General features: G+C 33.4%; 1 protein-coding gene across 4 annotated transcripts in view; it reads right to left on the bottom strand.

Moving 5' to 3' along the window:
- The window catches only part of arhgap24 (Rho GTPase activating protein 24), a 134,756-nt gene that overhangs the window by 10,113 nt on the left and 107,079 nt on the right, over window positions 1–17,564 (bottom strand). For 3 of the 4 annotated variants that reach the window (XM_051093469.1, XM_051093471.1, XM_051093470.1), the window contains 2 exons: window positions 9,269–9,391; window positions 97–304 (listed from right to left, as the gene is read on the bottom strand). In XM_051093469.1, coding sequence (XP_050949426.1) covers window positions 97–304; window positions 9,269–9,391 — 331 coding nt within the window. Of the gene's footprint in view, window positions 1–96; window positions 305–9,268; window positions 9,392–17,211; window positions 17,488–17,564 lie in introns of those variants that run through there. The other variant, XM_051093472.1, reaches the window with a different exon arrangement.

Below are 17,564 nucleotides of genomic sequence, written 5' to 3'. Positions count from 1 at the left end.
TAATTAGAAGATTTAAAGTTGTGCCTATTTGCATTCATGCAGATTCCTTTCATATTCATAACAGAGACTGTAAGTGTGTTTAGTAGGTGCAAATACCAATCAAAAGACGGCTTCTCTCCACAGTCAAAAGCATCTTGAAGCTCTTTGACGAGGTTGGCTTGTCCAGGCAAACGGAAGAGCCCTTCTTCTCGTAGACCCCAGCGGCGGATGAAGTCCACGCACTGCTCCACCAGCATGGGTGCCATCTTGTTGCCAAAACGACGTTCATAGCGAACAGTCTCTTCCAACTTCTGACCAAAAATCCCTGAAACACATACCCATAGTTCATGAGGATCAAATAAGCTTTTAGGATAACATTTAGGAATATTCTGATGATTTTACACAACTTTGAGATACCCCTGCTGAGAAAATTTAATTTAATTTAATTTAATTTATTTTATTTTATTTTATTTTATTTTTATCTTTATTAAAAAATCTTTATTTTATTAATATCTTTATTTTTTTATTTATCTTATTTTAAAGATTGGTTCACTTCCAAAATAAACAATTCCAGATAATTTACTCACCCCCATGTCATCTAAGATGTTCATGTCTTATTTTCTTTAGTCAAAAAGATTTTTTTTTTTTTTTTTTTTTGGGGAGGAAAACATTGCAAGATTTTTTTTTCCATATAGTGGACTTCAATGGGAGCCAACAGGTTGAAGGTCTGAATTGCAGTTTCAATGCAGCTTCAAAGGGCTCTACACAATCCCAGCTGAGAAATAAGGTTCTAATCTAGTGAAATGATCAGTCATTGTGGTTAAAAAGTATATCAATTTAAATTTTTTATAAAAAAATGACCAATTGTTTCACTAGATAAGGCCCTTATCCCTCGTCTGGGATCATTTAGAGCCCTTTAAAGCTGCCCTGAAACTGAAATTTGGACCTTCAACCCGCTGGCCACTGTATGGAGAAAAACCTGGAATGTTTTCCTCAAAAACCTTAATTTCTTTTTTTAATAAAGAAAGAAAGACACAAACATCTTGGATTGTGGGGGTTAGATCACTTTCAGAATTTTTAAATTTTACTGGATAGACCTAAACATAAATGTGAATATTTTTGGTGGTTATTTGTATTTTTTATTGAATATTTTAGGTAGGCTATTGTTTAGAGAGTGAGAATTCTTGAGCTATCTGACATCTTTTAGAGCCTTAAAAATAGCTTTAACTCAAGTGGAAAAAGTCTATGTTGAAAAACAATTGATTCCTCTATTCCTATATGTAGACAAAAGTGAAGAGAGAGCTGCTAAAGAAGCCTGATTTGAGCTATTCTTTCATGTCACGCTCTCTGAGAAGAAAATCGCACACTTCCTCTCCTGCCCTGTTCTTTTGTCTGCATCAGTCGGGATGAAAACAAGCGTGATTCACATGTGGCATGCATATGAGCGGGGATTAGGCCAGACTTCCTGGAAGCTTTAGATCGGTGGCGCTTTCCGGGTCTCCGGACGCAGACACGCGGTACGAGATGGTACAAATTCAACTAAGCCTAAAAGACAGGAAGGGTTTTACCACCCGTTCCTGATGGGGCTGGATGGATGAGAGAAACAATATTTCACATTTTCTTTGAATATTCACTAGGGCTGTAAGTTTTACACATTAACTTATATAATTAGTTATGAAAAAGTAACACAATTAAAATATTTTAATGCAGTTAATGCACTGTCATCTTGTATTTCATACAGTTGACTGTTGACAAATATGATGCAGGGCAACAACTCCAAAAATACAGTTATGCCCTAAAATTCTGATATTGGTGCCAAAAAAATGCCTCTATATGTGTTTTGTCTCATATATATCACGTATCGCACAATATCACACAGGCAGCAAGAGCAATATGACACCAGTGCTGGTTTTGTCCTGATCTTTCACAAGCTTAAATGTGATTTTATACAACAGTTCACTAAATAAGAAGTTGATATTGTGTTATTTTAAACATTATATCATGTGTTTTTGCAGAGAACATATTACCATTGAAGCCATAGCAGAATAGTTGCGCATCTCCAAGCAACACATAGGGTGTTTAGTTTCTGAATGAATCTGCATTTTGAATGAATCATGTGAATCAATGATTCAAAGGCCCATTTATAAAAAGAGCCATTTACTTCATTCCTGAATGAATCAGCCATTTGAATCGAATCAAATAATTCAATGACTTATATTTAGAGATATTTACCGCCACTTGCTGGCAGATTTAGTTTCTTACTTAGAGTATAATTTCATTAAAAAACATAATAATAATAAAAACATTACAGGGATAGTTCACACCAAAAAAATAATTTCTGTTATTTCTTCACCCTCATGTTGTTTCAAACCTTTCTTTTGTGGAACATAAATATTTTGAAGACTGTTGGTAACAAAGCTGTTTTGGTTACCATGACTTTAATTATATGAACAAAAAATACTGAGATGTTTCTCAAATTATCTTTTATGTTCCATAGTTTATGTTTGGCAGTTGCAGCCTAATATTTTTGTCCAATAAATTTTATGTTGAATCAAGTGAAATATTTCTTTTTAAAAATACGATCTGTAATGTCTACTGGATACTTTCCACATTTAACACAAAAATAGCTTTAAATAATCTTTTGTGGGTATTTTCACAGTCAAATTTATTTTGCGATTCATTAAATTAACTAGTAATTGACACAGCATATAATTAATTAGATTAAAAATGTTAATTGACTGACAGCCCTAATATTTACCCAAGAAAGTTTGACTCACCATGTTTGAAGCTGACGCAACTTTTAATTTTACGGAAAACACTTCTGTGCATGAAACCGTAGTAAAACAAGGGATGCAAGAAGGTGCACCCGAACTGTCTGCCTCTAAGCATCTTCAAAAATCAGTCCAAAGTGGCCTACAATCACACTATTGCCAGAAAATCATCCAAAACGTTCTTGGCTAGTCTTTTTAGAGTTTCCTCCAATGAAAGTCTTGAGGAAAAAGCTCCATAACTGAATCTCAAAGTACTTGACTTGCGTAGATAGTTTTACTTTTCTATATACATCCCGTTTTGGATGAATAAACACAGAAATTTTCTGTGATGCATTTCTGGACAAGCGATGTCTGTTATTAATGGTGACCACACAGGTGTGAGACGGTGATCTGGCTAAAATGCAGGAACAAAAGTACAAAATAAACATTAATGTAGACATTCGCTTGGCTTCAATTCTGTAATGATTTATGCAGAAGCTCTTGCATGAGTGTCTTGTTTCCCATGGAAAGACTTGTGTTTCCAGCCAAACGTAATCTCCTGATGGTTCTCCTCTCTCTTCAGTGAGTTGACCTCAAGAAAACCACAGTGTAGGAATCCTCAGAGCTTTAATATCACATTTGGGTTGAGTTCTTCTGACTTTGTCTTGACTTTGCTGTCCCTGTGTGCAATGGCAGTCAATTAACAACACTGGACACACACATGCACACACTCAACTTCACACCGTCTTCAAGCTGTCCAGGGCTTTTCTGCCGACCTCACGTATTCACACACAGCGCTCTTTGTGCTGCACAAGGCTCTTATCCTACAGAATATCAAAAATGAGCAGCTGGCACACCGGCTCTTCTCCTCTCATTACAGTCTTGCACCTTTTAGGTCTTCCTGTCTCATTTCAGACCTTTGAGGTTGCCTCTTTATTTTTTGATGGTCTTTCCTCATTACAGAGCTCTTGCACTTTCTTTGGTCTCCTCTCTTCGTCTCATCTTGTCTCCTTTTCGTTTCATCAGATTGCCCCGAGGCCATTCACTGTCCTCTACTCCTGTACGTCTGGAAGCAGAGTCCTTTCCCTCCTTTAAGGAGGTTTGAATTCAAAGGGGAGGAGACGAACTCCTTCATCCATCCCTTAACTCAGACCTGACCTGTACTCTAGTATGACAGGGCCAAAACAACCCCTCCTCACCGTCCCCTAAGGTTAGTGTTAAAAAGCTGCTAAGCTCTTAGCTGTGTAATCGTCTGTTGTGGCTGTTCCCAGCCTTCTGCCTTCATTCCTGCTGTTCACACCGCCGTGTTTTTGTGGACGTTTGAACAACGGCACTTGGCACAAAAAAGTCCACAATAGTTGTGGGCGAACCGCTCTTAGTCTGGAAGGTCTTCCAGTTCATTGGCAGAAGAGATTATATGCAGAAAGATTGTTTTGAATCTTTTTGAATAAAGAATAAAAACATGCATTTTAAATGAATATTCTTTGTCTGAACCTTCAGGCCAGGATTAACAGCTCAAACAATGAAACAAATACAGCAAATGTGCATTCAAATGAGCTCTTAAAAAAGATTAGACATGTCAACAGTAGAAAATTATGTCTTCATTAAAGGGCCTGTATTAGATTCTCACAGTCAGAAGCCATACAGGGACCACAAACTGTATAATACATTTTGCATAAAAAAAACTGATGCTTAAATCTGATTGCCTGGGTTTACGCAATTTGCAAGAGATACTTTATGCTTTAGGAAAGACAACAATTGAGATTGCAAAATCTATGAATATTTTTTTGAGGTTATATTGATTTTTGTGTTCTTCATCACAAAACATGCTTTTCACCCAGTGGTCTATTACTCTTTCACATAACCTTGCTCATAAATGGCATGTTAGAAAAGTAAAAAAGTAAAAAATTGCTCTGCATGTGTGGTTACGTAAAACTAGTGTTATTTTTGTGTATCACACTGGTAATAGACTAGTTTGGTAACAAGTCTATTATAGAGTTGTGAAACATTATGTTTGTATGTGCATGTATTTTGTCATTTTTAATTAATTTTGTTATGTGCTTTTGTTATATTTATTAGTTTTAGTTGTTTTTATACACTAACAGTCAAAATTATTATTATTTTTTAAAGAAGTCTCTTCTGCTCACCAAGGCTGCATTTATTTTATCCAAAGTACAGCAAAAACAGTAAAATTTTGACGTATTTTTTACTATTTAAAATAACTGTTTTCTATTCAAATATATTTTAGAATGTAATTTATTCATTTGATTTCAAAGCTGAATTTTAATGATTTTTTTTAGCATCACTACTCCAGTCACATGATCCTTCAGAAATCATTCTAATATTCTGATATGCAGCTCCAAAATCATTTATCATTATTATGTTGAAAACAGTTAAGTAGAACTTTTTCAGGTTTCTTCGATGAAAAGAAAGTTCAGGAGGACAGCATTTATCTGAAATAGAAATCTTTTTAGACATTATACATAACTTTTGATCAGTTTAAAAGAAAAAATATTGCTAAGCAAAAGTATTCATTTCTATAATTTCTTTCTCAAAAAATAAATAAATAAATAAATACTGACTCCCAAGCTTTTGAATGGTATACTGTATAATGTTACAAGGCTTTAATTTTCAAATAGAACAGAATAGAATTCAAATAGAAAGCAGTTATTTTAAATAGTAAAAATATTTCACAATATTACTGTTTTTTTTTCTGTATTACGAATCAAATAAATGCAGGCATGGTGAGCAGAAAAGACTTCTTTAAAAAACACTAAAAATCCTACTGTTTAAAAACTTTTGACTGGTAGTGTACTGGGTTATTTTGATCCAGCGTTTGGGTTAAATGTTTAACCCAGCATCCTTGGTAGTTTTATTTAACTCAACTATTGCTTAAAAATTACTATACTTCTTGCTTAAAATGAAGCCTAAATAGGTTAAAAATGAAGATTTATTAATATGTTCAATAAATTAACATTTAATAAAAAGCTGAATAAATAATAATTAAATAATAAACATTTTTAAATTGCTTATTAATAAATGTTCACCTTTTGATTATTGCTGATGCCTCTAGTAATTATGTGTCTGATGTTTTTACTTAAAACCTATTTTGGGCTCATTTTAAGCTCGCTGTATAGTCATTTTTAAACAATAGTTGAGTTAAATACAACTAGCCAGAAGGTTGGGTTAAACGTTTAAAAACAACCCACTGGCTGGGTTTGTCCATATTTCACCCACCACTAGGCTGTTTTTATCCCAGTGGCTGGGTAACAATAACAACAAAATTCTGCTTCATTTTTTTTTTTCTGTTCAACATTTTGGCTTCTGTGAGGACAGAAGTATTTCTTGTCACTGGATGTCACAGCTAGTTTGGACAAGGTGATATTTAGCATTATTTTTAAATAAAGCTGCATTATTGGTCCTACAGGTCCTACAAGTAAGTTTATAGAGTTCCTCGTTTAGTCGAAGTGAACTTTTTAACTAATACATGATCTCTTTTGGATCACACTGGAAGTGTCAGGTTTTAAAACACTTATGTCATTGCTAAAAGCCGATAGAGTCTTTGAAAGGAGTGATATCATGCTGCAAATTGACAAGGAAAAAATCTTTAGGTCTTAAAGTGATTATAAACAACGACAGCGATCTAATGAATTATCAACCTCTTGCAGCTGCACATACACGATCAAATCAAACCTGAGACGGAGTTGTCAAAGGTCAAGGAGAAGAGACTGGAACACACATGCACTGCAACTGGGTGGTCGTGAAACACAGCAGAACCCCTACAGTGGGATATTGTACACTGTTTGACTCAGTGACCTTTGACCTCTGGGGTAAATCAGCTGACTGTGGTAGGGAATGTCAATTTTGTAACTAAAATGTGAACAAGAGAGACATTCCTGAGGAAGCTTAATTCTTTTGGCTGAAAATATGTAAACAATGGCAATGGCTTTGTGCACAGAAATACCACACGTGGTTGTAACAAAAAATGTCAGTTTGTCAAAATCCAATGAACCAATGGAGTTCACAGTGAAATATGTAAAGGTTAAGACGATTGAGATTACAAACCAAGCAAAATAAAACAGCACTCTGCTGACTGTAGAAATTACAAATGACTATGTAAAGTAACTTAAACGTTTGTTTTATAAAACAGTGTGTTGTTTACATGAAAAAAAGAAGCTAAACCCAGCAGGTAAAGTTGATGCAACTTCAAGTAGGACAAGTTGTAAATTCCACAGCATGCCTTTCCAAGTTTAAAGCTGTCAGTCTGGATCACATGGCTTGGTGCCCTCAACTCTGAGGCTGGACTATATGTGCTTATTATTGTGAATGTTTGATTTCTGCCCACACAGAGTGGGTTCAATCAGATGGCCACGCAAGGATGAGCCATTCTTGCAGGCCAGTGAGCAAACCTTTAAACTGATGGGCAGTCTAATGAGACTGGTGCTGTATGTGGCAGACCTCCAAACACACCCACACCTCAGCTGACAAGAAGGCACTTTTGTATAAATGAAATATAGACTTTTAAATTAAAAATATGAAAACATGCTACTTGCTCCATCGTTTTGAGTCACTTTGACCAGATGCAGTTTGAGTAAAAACTACAGTAAATCATAAAGCTTATAATTATATGTTTGTTCTACTTCATACCATCAGGAAAATATCATTTTTTAAATGTCGCCTGTTCAAATCCTTATCACTGAGAAAGTGGACCCGAAAACAGGTTCAAATAGGTTTTAGACACAAAGGAATTAGGCAATTTATAAAGTACTACTTCAAAATACATTACACAGAAATAGTATATTTTAATTTTATATTGTAATGATTTTATGTGATTTCATGATTTTATATTTTATATATTAAAAATTGAGAAGTTTATAAAATATAAAATATAAAATTCCTTATCATTCTAATTCTAAAGTCTAATTCTTTATTTATTTTATATTTTATATTGTATATTGATTTTATGTGATTTCATGATTTTATATATTAAAAATAAATATCTGTATATTTATTTATTATTAATTAACCTATTTATGTTTTTTCTATTTTTAAGTTATGTAATTCTTTATTCATTTGATATTTCATATAAAAAAACAATATCTGTATATTTATTAACAATTAACCTATTTTGTTTTTACTTTTTTTAATAAATAGTCTAATTCTTCATTCATTTTATATACTAGAAAAATATATCTGTATATTTATTTGTTAATAATTAACCTACTTAGTTTTTTTGAGAAGTTTATAAAATGCCTAATTCTTTATTCATTTTATATTTTACATATTAAAAATGAATATCTGTATATTTATTTATTAATAATTAACCTGTTTTTTTTGTTTTGTTTCTTTACTTTTTTGAGAAGTTCATAAATTGTAAATTTTATTTATTTTTTTATATTTCATATATTAAAAACAAATAAATGTATATTTATTTATTTATTAATAATTCACCTTTTTTACTTTTTTATTTTTTAAATATCTGTATATTTATTTATAAATAATTAACTTCCTTTTACTTTTAGTTTTATAAATTGCTAATTATTTATTCATTTTATATTTTATATCCAAATATGTAAAATATATCTGTTTATTTACTAATTAATTAACCTATTTTTGTTTTTGTTTTTTTGTTTTTACTTTTTTATTTTTGAGAAGTTTATAAATTGTCTTATTCTTTATTCATTTGATATTTCATATAAAAAACAATATCTCAATATAATATTTATTTAATAATAATTAACCTTTTTTTTACTTTTTTAATTTGGAGAAGTTTTTCTAATTCTTTATTCATTTTATATATTAAAAATAAATATCTGTATATTTATTTGTTAATAATTAACCTTTTGTTCATTTTATATTTTATATTAAAAATAAATATATGTATATTTATTTATTAATTTATTAATAAATAATTTTGTTTGCTTTTTGAGTTTATAAATTTTATACATAAAAATATATAAATATTTATATATAAATATTTGTATATTTATTGAATGAATGTTTATTTATATGAATTCAACAGCAGTCAGCATTTGAAATGGATCAAGACCTTTCATCAAAATTGTCCTTAAACCAAAACAATACCCGTTCTTGTCTTAGCACAACTTTGATTAACTTTTTTGATCCACTTGAAATGGTGACTACTGTATATTCATATATTATTCAAAATATCTTCATTTTTGTTCAACAGAAAAAAAAAAAAAACCTATTCATACAGGTTTGGAACAACTTGAGGGTGAATAAATGATGACAGATTTTTCATTTTTGTGCAAACTATCCCTTTCATATTTTATAAGCCCTGACATTTTAAAGTTATAGTAAGAGTCGCTGATGAATGGTATAGAGCTGTTAACATTGCGAGCAGAAATTAAAATATTATTTGACTTATTTAATCGGTGAAGTACTTAAACAATAGTCTAATATACAGAAAAGCTAAACTAAGGCTATGTAAGTAAATGAAAGTTAAACTGTGACCATTGAAACTGTGTTTATAACCATTAACCAACACTTATTCTGACAAACAGGTTGCAGAAGCTCACCTCCTCCAAACGGAGCCCATATGACCCTGCGGATGCTCTTCACCCAATCCTCCATGTCATTCTGTGTGCTGGCCATAAGTAGATAAGTCTCATGGTTGGATGTCATTCGCTCCCTGTCACCCCCTACAGAGAAAACATTGAAATAATGGTCAGATGTTTGTAACATTGGACATAAAGCATCAAAACAAATATCAAAAGTCATCATTTATCTACAATTACAAGGTCCAGCCTAATTACAAGGTACTCTTAGCCTTCAAAACTTTCCTTTACAACAGCTATAACAATTGGAGTTATTTGCTCACTCATAGGAACTTCAACAAACCACTTGTCAACAACCAATTGGGCCTCAGTCATTAAAGATGAGTGGCAGAACATGCCTTTGTGTGCTAAACCTCAATGACACTGCTGTGATCTGTCATTAACCCTTGACTCAAAGCCATTATTTACAAATGTACAGGTGTGCTGACAACTGTGAAGGGTGCTGGGCCTGAGACGTCACATGTTTAGTCTGCCTGGGAATGAAGTGTCTGCGTTGTTTGTGAGAACAGCAAGCATGGGCCATTGGAGCAGCCTTGTGAAATTAAAATTAGCACTTTAATGTTAGAAAGCAGGGCTTTACAGTGCGTGCGACTATGAAAAAATATTTAGGAGCATCAGTGCAACTGACTCGATCAGCATATTTGTGTTTGCGCTGGGGGGAACTTCAAAGGTTTCTATGTGTTTTTGCAACGCTGAGTAATGTATCACGGACATATCTCACAAATCCTTTCACAAACAAAGTGTAGAGAGAGTGTAAATAAGAGATTTACTGTGCAGTGTAGAGAGCTTCGTTCATTATAATGGAACTTTGTGAGATCACGATGAACTAAGATGAGTGACACCTTTTTATGATTTTAAGGGAGTTTGTAAATGAGATATTGATTAATACAACAGTTAAATCAACAAAAAGTTCATATTAAGTGACTTACATTGTCTGACTATAACACTATTGCCTGATTTTGCTTTTTCGTTTGCTATTTCGTTGAAACAAGTCACAACTGAGCCGCTGCGCATCTCCAATCAAACACAGTGTTGTTTCGTTTATTTTTAAACTAATCTAGTGAGTCGATTCAATTTCCCATTCATAAAGACAGTCACTTACTTTATTTCTGAATGAATCAGCCATTTGAACGAATCAAATGAGTGAATGATTCAGTAATTAAATCAAGTTGCTGCCACCTACTGGCAGATTTGGTTTCATTTTTAAAGTATCTCTCAGTTATTTAAATCATTTAATATTTCTATATTCAAATTTTTATATTTAAAACATTAATATCAACATGAATTTATGAATTCGATTGCACTCATGCCACCTCTGAGCCTCGTTAAACATAAAAATACACCTACAAGCCACTTTTGTGTTCTTCTGTGCCACCTCTGTAGTACAAATTAATTTAGTTAATTCTGATCTTATTTGATTGGTAACTTATTCTTATTCTGTTGTTTTTTAAAGCTTATAAAATATAATTTGAAAAATATTTGACATAAAAGATGACGTACTTGAAAAATGCCATTACAAAGGTAAAAAAAAAAAAAAAAAATCACTTTAAGAAATCATATATCACCTCATAATGGGAAGGCTAATTTTTGATCAGATTTTTTGATTATTGATTAGAAGGTGCTCCTGAAATTTTGACTGTGCTCTAAAATTTTTAAAAGAAAATTAAGCGTAGAGCCCTGGAAAGTGTTAAATAAAGACATTTCAACCGCTTAGGTTTTTTTTTAAAATTTTAAATTTAATAAAAAAAACTACTAAAATATTTTTTTTAAATAAAAAAAAAAATCTTTTCAAAATTATTATCATTTTAATTAAATATTATTAAATATTAAAATATTTTTTTAGATTATAAGCTTTGTTACTATAAGCTTTATAAGCAATGTAAAAATGCAAAAAAAATAGTCTTATTTATGTAAACCATAACTTATCAATTTAGACTGATTTTAAATATTTTATCAAAAAAAAAAAAAAACATTTATCTATTTTTATATTAATAATCAACCATATTTTGACATGTTTTGAGAATAAAATGTCATTCAGGGAACTTAAGCTCTTATGCCGTCAGACTATAAAACCTCTTTGTATTTTAACTGAGATATTTATTTTCAACAGTGCCAATTCAAATGGTTCAAGCAAATAAATAAGACACACACATAAATTTAAAAAGGAAGAAAAAATCTGATAAATGCAGGAAACATCTTGTTTTCATCCATATGGAGAGAGATGATTACCAGTCTTTAAAAGCATGTCCGACATATCAGATGCCTACGCTGAGGCAGAGTTTTAAGAGTTAATGGAGATATGATTAGTGTAAAAGACTAAATTATTCATTGTATTCATTTGTATTTCTCCAGGGACTCTATGCTGTCTTGATCATCGATTTTCGTCTGCAAAGAGATCAGTTTGGCAGCCATTAAAAATGTATTTATGGACTGTCGAGAAGCAAAGCAGATGGAAATCGCTGAAGGAACAACAACGGCGCAGTGATTTCCATCGACTTTTCCATGGCACCCCTCGCAATGCAGCTATTGATCATTTCGGAAATAGTTTTCGTGCCCAACCGAGGGCTTTTTTGGAGATTTGGAGACTTGGAGCTTCAGCTTACTTGCTTGACAGATTTGCATTAGTCCCATTTATGAAAAATGACTGTTTGCATTCATTTGGGTAACCAAACAAGGTGTTAATAGGGCAAACTCTGCCCTATATTGCATGTTTTAGGATTGAAAGTTTGCATACTGAGCTGAATTAGACATGGCAATGGAAAACTGAAGCTAAAAGCTTCCAATAAAAGCCCATATTTTGGCATACTGCTGTCTCAAAGCATCTGTAGAATGCATGCATTTTGTTACTGTACCTTTAAGAGTTATTCAACACGTAAATGGCCTTTGTTATGATACACTCGGTCATGTCGCCTATTAAGATGCTTTTTTTTTTTTTCACTTAAACACAAATAAAACTGTTCAGCAAATATCTTAAAAGTCAACACAACACATCTCATTTACATTTCGTAAACTTGCACTAGTTTTTCGGCATCCACACCTGTTTTACAAATGGAAATGAGGGAGACAAAAGCTGGAATGCTGAGCTGCAGCCCACCGCCTGAGGCAAGAGATGAATGGAGGGTAAGATAACGGCAACCTAAGCCAAGACTAAAGTGTCATGGCATATGCACCGACCCACTCACATAGGAATGCATGCGTGCAACAAAGGGCAGACTCGACAGGGGTCCGGCTCGAGCGCAGTTTACAGACCATCTGCTGCGGTCTCATCTTCCTACCGCTTGTGCACATATAACAACACATGCACACTCACACAACAGGCCTGAACAGACCGTCTGATGACCAAGAGGAAGCTAAATGAATCATAAATGAGCCAATCTAGCAGTAAACAATGACTGTTTACCAATTAACACAACACCTGTTTCAGAGAGAGAGATGAAAACCGCAATGCAACTACCATAAGATCTGAAATGGCATTTCACACTTCACATTAAATCACGTAATTCATTAAAACATTCAGATATTTATTATTTTAAAACCTTATAGGTGAGTTTTTGCTCTAATTGGCATTACAGGAAAATGTTAATACTGCATATACAATACCAGTCAAAAGTTTTTGAAAAGTAAGATTTTTAATGTTTTTAAAGAATTCACGTTTGCACCAATCCTGCATTTATTTGATCCAAAACACAGCAAAAGCAGTAATATTGTAAAATATTTTTACTATTTAAAATAACTGCTTTCAATTTGAACATATTTTAAAATGTAATTTATTCCTTTGTTCAAAGCTACATTTCAGCATCATTACTCCAGTCTTCAGTATAATTTTTTTTTCTGATCAAAAGTGATGATAAAGACATTTTTAATGTTACAAAAGATTTATATTTCAGATAAATGCTGTTCTTCTGAACTTTCTATTCAAAAAAGAAACCTGAGAAAAAAAATCTACTCTGTAGCTGTTTTTAACATAATATTAATAATAAATGTTTTTTGAGCACCAAATCAGAATATTAGAATGATTTCTGAAGGAGTAATGATGCTAAAAATTTAGCTTTGAAATCACAGAAATAAATTTCATTTTAAAATATATTTAAATAGAAAACAGTTATTTTAAATAGTAAAAAATATTTCAGAATTTTACTGTTTTTGCTGTACTTTGGATCAAATAACTGCAGGCTTGATGGGGAGAAGAGATTTATTTAAAAAAACATTAAAAATCTTTTGACTGGTAGTGTATAGGCCTATTAAAAAAAAGGCCTCATCTTCAGCATCATTACTCCAGTCTTCAGTGTCACATGATCTTTCAGAAATCATTCCAATAAGCTGATTTGCTGCTTAAAAAATATTTTTATTATTTGCAATGTTAAAAATAGTTGTTCCGATTAATATTTTGGTCTTATCAGGATCTTTGATGGAAAAAAAGGTCAAAAGAACAGCATTTATTACAACATTATAAATGCCTTTTGATAAATTGAATGCATCCTTGCTTAATAAAATCTTACTGACCCTTTTTAAAGTTTTGAAAGGTAGTATAAATCATGCCTTTCTAAAAAAAAAAAAAAAACTTTTAAACAGTAATGTACTGTAGTTTATAATCATATAGCTTTTAAAGACCAAAATAAATTTGTTTAAACTACTCTATCATGCTTTTGTTGACATTTTTTTGAATTCAGCAGCGTCCATTCCCGTTCACTTCCACTGTATGGATCAGAACGGACTGGAATGGTAAACAAGTGAAAAAAATAGTCCAGGTTTCACCACCACAAACCTCAAAATGAGCAGTTCTGCAACAAAAGCCTTTAGTTTGGTTCAAAGGGCAGGATGCCATTCGCAAAATAAGACGCTCTAATCTAGAATAGCGCCTTACATGGAACCAAAGTACCAAACAATGGCATGAAAACAAATACTACTAGTCTAACCATCCTACATTTCAGCATTGCATCCACTGCCCCGTGATTCTCTTTTCAATAATTTTACCCAATAAAACAGCACTAACCAGCACTCCAGTTTAACCCCTGACCCCGCTCTTACTACCCACAGATACTCTAATAGATTAACCTTCCTCTCGAAAATGAACTTAACGATCTATGACCCACACGCTCTCCCCTCCCCTCCATCACCTGGCTGTACATTAACGTTAATGTGGTTCTTTAAGCTAGACTTTTCCCATGAGTATAGATAGAGGTGACCCATTTATGCTATTCCAGGACCAGCAACCTTTTTCCCAATCGTAAACAGAAGCTTTTGAAGTTCTGAGCTCACCGTCCATCATTTTGGCTTCTCTCTACCTCGCAGCGGGTGAGTGACGAGCTCTCAAGGGTTCATTATGAACCAGCTTTTCACAAGTCTGCTGCCATTGATCCCGGTGCCAGTTCACACACTCAGGAGGCTAACGAGAGGCCTTTGTGCCCGCTGAGCGTTCAACAATCACCCATCTTCACGACCAGGGCACGGCTGAGCCAGTTAGCAAACCATAATGTGCCAAGCACGATGTCACCGCTGACAGATCTACTTCAATAAATAAGGCTAATATGCAAATAGCTGTGCTAATTACATTTAAAATAACATCATTACTTTACGCTGCCAAATACTGCATCATGCACGCTTTTCGGTGTGCATGTTTTTCAAGGCGCACTGCTTAAATATCTAAAGTTTATTTGTATTTAACAAGCACATCCCAGAAAGCACTTGAAATGAATTATAAAAATATGTTATACTTTTTTAGGAGCTTCATCTTGCATGAACTAATATGCATGCATGACCTATATGTTTATTGGCATCAGGAACAGTTCACCTGAAAATTAAAAATTCTGAAATTGCACACACCCTCAGATTCGGAGAAATTGCATTGCATCACTTGCTCACCAATGGATCCACTGCAGTGAATGGGTGCCGTCAGAATGAGAGCTGTTAAAAACATCACAATAATTCCCAAATAATCCACACACCTCCAGTCCATCAAATAACATCTTGTGAGGTGAAATCTTGTTTGTAAGAAACAAACCCATCATTAAGGCGTTATAACTTTAAATCATTGTTTAAAACCAAAATACGAATTCATAATCCATAATAAAGCTTCCTACAGTAAAAAAGTTCATCCCCTGTTGTCCTCTCACATCTAAATTAACCAACATATTTGTTTAGAAATATTTTGGACTGTTTTCACTTGTAAACAGTGCTTGATCTAAGCATATTTCTCTCAAGAAGGCTTTTTCACTGGAGAAAGCAATATTATGTTTAGTTTATTCATATTTTAGCAAGTTAAAATCTTGATCAGCTTCATAAGACGCTAGCTGATGGACTAGAGTTGTGTGGATTACTTGTAGATTATTGTGATGTTTTTATCAGCTGTTTGGACTCTCATTCTGACGGCACCCATTCACTGCAACAGACCACAGATGAGCAAGTGATGCATTTCTCCAAATATTCCAAACAACTTGAAACAAATGAACATATTTTGTAAATTTGCTACCATAAATATATCAAAACTAATATTTGATTAGTCATATGCATTGCTAAGAACTTCATTTGGACAGCTTTAATGGCGATTTTCTCAATATTTTGATTATTTTGCACCCTTGGATCAAGATGTTGTATCTTGGCAAAATATTGTCCTATTCTAACAAACCATACATCAATGGAAAGATTATTTATTCCACTTTCACGATATTAAATCTCAATTTTTTAAAAATTTACTTTTATGACTCATTCTGACGGCACCCATTCTCTGCAATAGATCCGTTGATGAGTAAGTGATGTATTTCTCCAAATATTCTGATGAAACAAATGCATCTGCATCTTGCATTGCCTGAAGGAGAGTACATTTTACATTTTTCTAGGAATTCATATACAGACATAACATTAAGTAAAGCAATATATCTCTATATAAAGAGCCGTCTGACAGTGTGTTTAACTACTGCAGAGCAAGTTTACCTAGTGTAATATATACCCCAAGCAAGAACCATCAGTGCATGGTGTGTGTGTGCAATAAACAACATGGGAACGAGCCGTAGACACACACATTCCTCTCGTGCAAAGTGTGTTTATCAGTATGCGCTGCTCCTATGGAATTCTCACAACAATCCATCACATGCACAAACCCTAAAACATCCCAGAAAGACAAACAAAAATCCTTCATTTTCAACATCTGTCAAGATAATGTCCCACCGACATAATAAATCTACACACAGAACGGCGCCCTTATAACATAAGGAGCCTAGATGCATTCTTGCATTGTATCTTTAAACATTTTTAACATCTATGCACATATGCATCAGACAGATGTAAACCATACAACATCACATACATATAGAGCTATTAAAATCTGTGTAAACTGAGCTGATAATTACACATGTGGCACAATGGAAAGCCACATGATGACTTGTTGATGACAAGTTCACTAGCAACTGTAGTTAATAATAATATAAATATTACATAGAGCAGTGTTACCCACAAAATCACCACATGACACTACATTAACGCAGTAAACATTAACCAAATACAAACAAAACATAACAAAACAGTTGTTAACACAGGGTGGCAAGACCAATTTTACAGTTATGGGATCAATTCTATTCTAAAATAATAATAATAATTAATAATAATACTTATTTCTTTAACATCAACGTTACTTTCGTAATGCAGGATGAGGTGGAGGGTTAAAAATAGTAACTTTTTTAAACGCGTCGCGTCGTTTTTTTAAAGCAAGAATAAACGCGTTCTATATGAATTCACCCTTAGTTAAACTTAGCAATCAAACGTCCACATTTGCGATTTCAGACCATAAATCTAGTCTTGTTTACACTCTCACACGCAACAGTTACAGTCTTTCTAGATTTTGCGCGCTTCAAAATGAAAGCACCACACAAGCCAACGCTATAAAAAATCGCCTCAGTAAACATACTAACCCTTTGGCATCCAGTTGCGGGTGGTTGTTACATGCGCATGGACTAAAAGTACTGCAGAAATAAATCCCACTTGTGTTCCACACGGTCGCGCGCACGTCTGCTCCGCACACCAGCACCTCGCGCACCGGCTGCGCGAGACACAATGGGATTAAGCGGTGCTGCTGTCAGTCCCTCCCCTCACGCGCTCGGTGCCACTACGCTGTTTGTTTGGCGTTTACAGCTGCGTGACGTCATGCAGACCGATGACGACTCTGAATGGAGGACGCTGTTGTTCATTTCCTTTATTTTTGTGTGTTTACTTTTTTGCGTGTATGCTGTGTGTATCTTCAATACCTATTTCTAATTTAATTTAA

Source organism: Labeo rohita, chromosome 21 (assembly GCF_022985175.1).
Source record: "Labeo rohita strain BAU-BD-2019 chromosome 21, IGBB_LRoh.1.0, whole genome shotgun sequence".
Classification (NCBI taxonomy): domain Eukaryota; kingdom Metazoa; phylum Chordata; class Actinopteri; order Cypriniformes; family Cyprinidae; genus Labeo; species Labeo rohita.
Note: the sequence above shows the minus strand (reverse complement) of the source record. Positions and strands in the feature narration are given on the sequence as shown.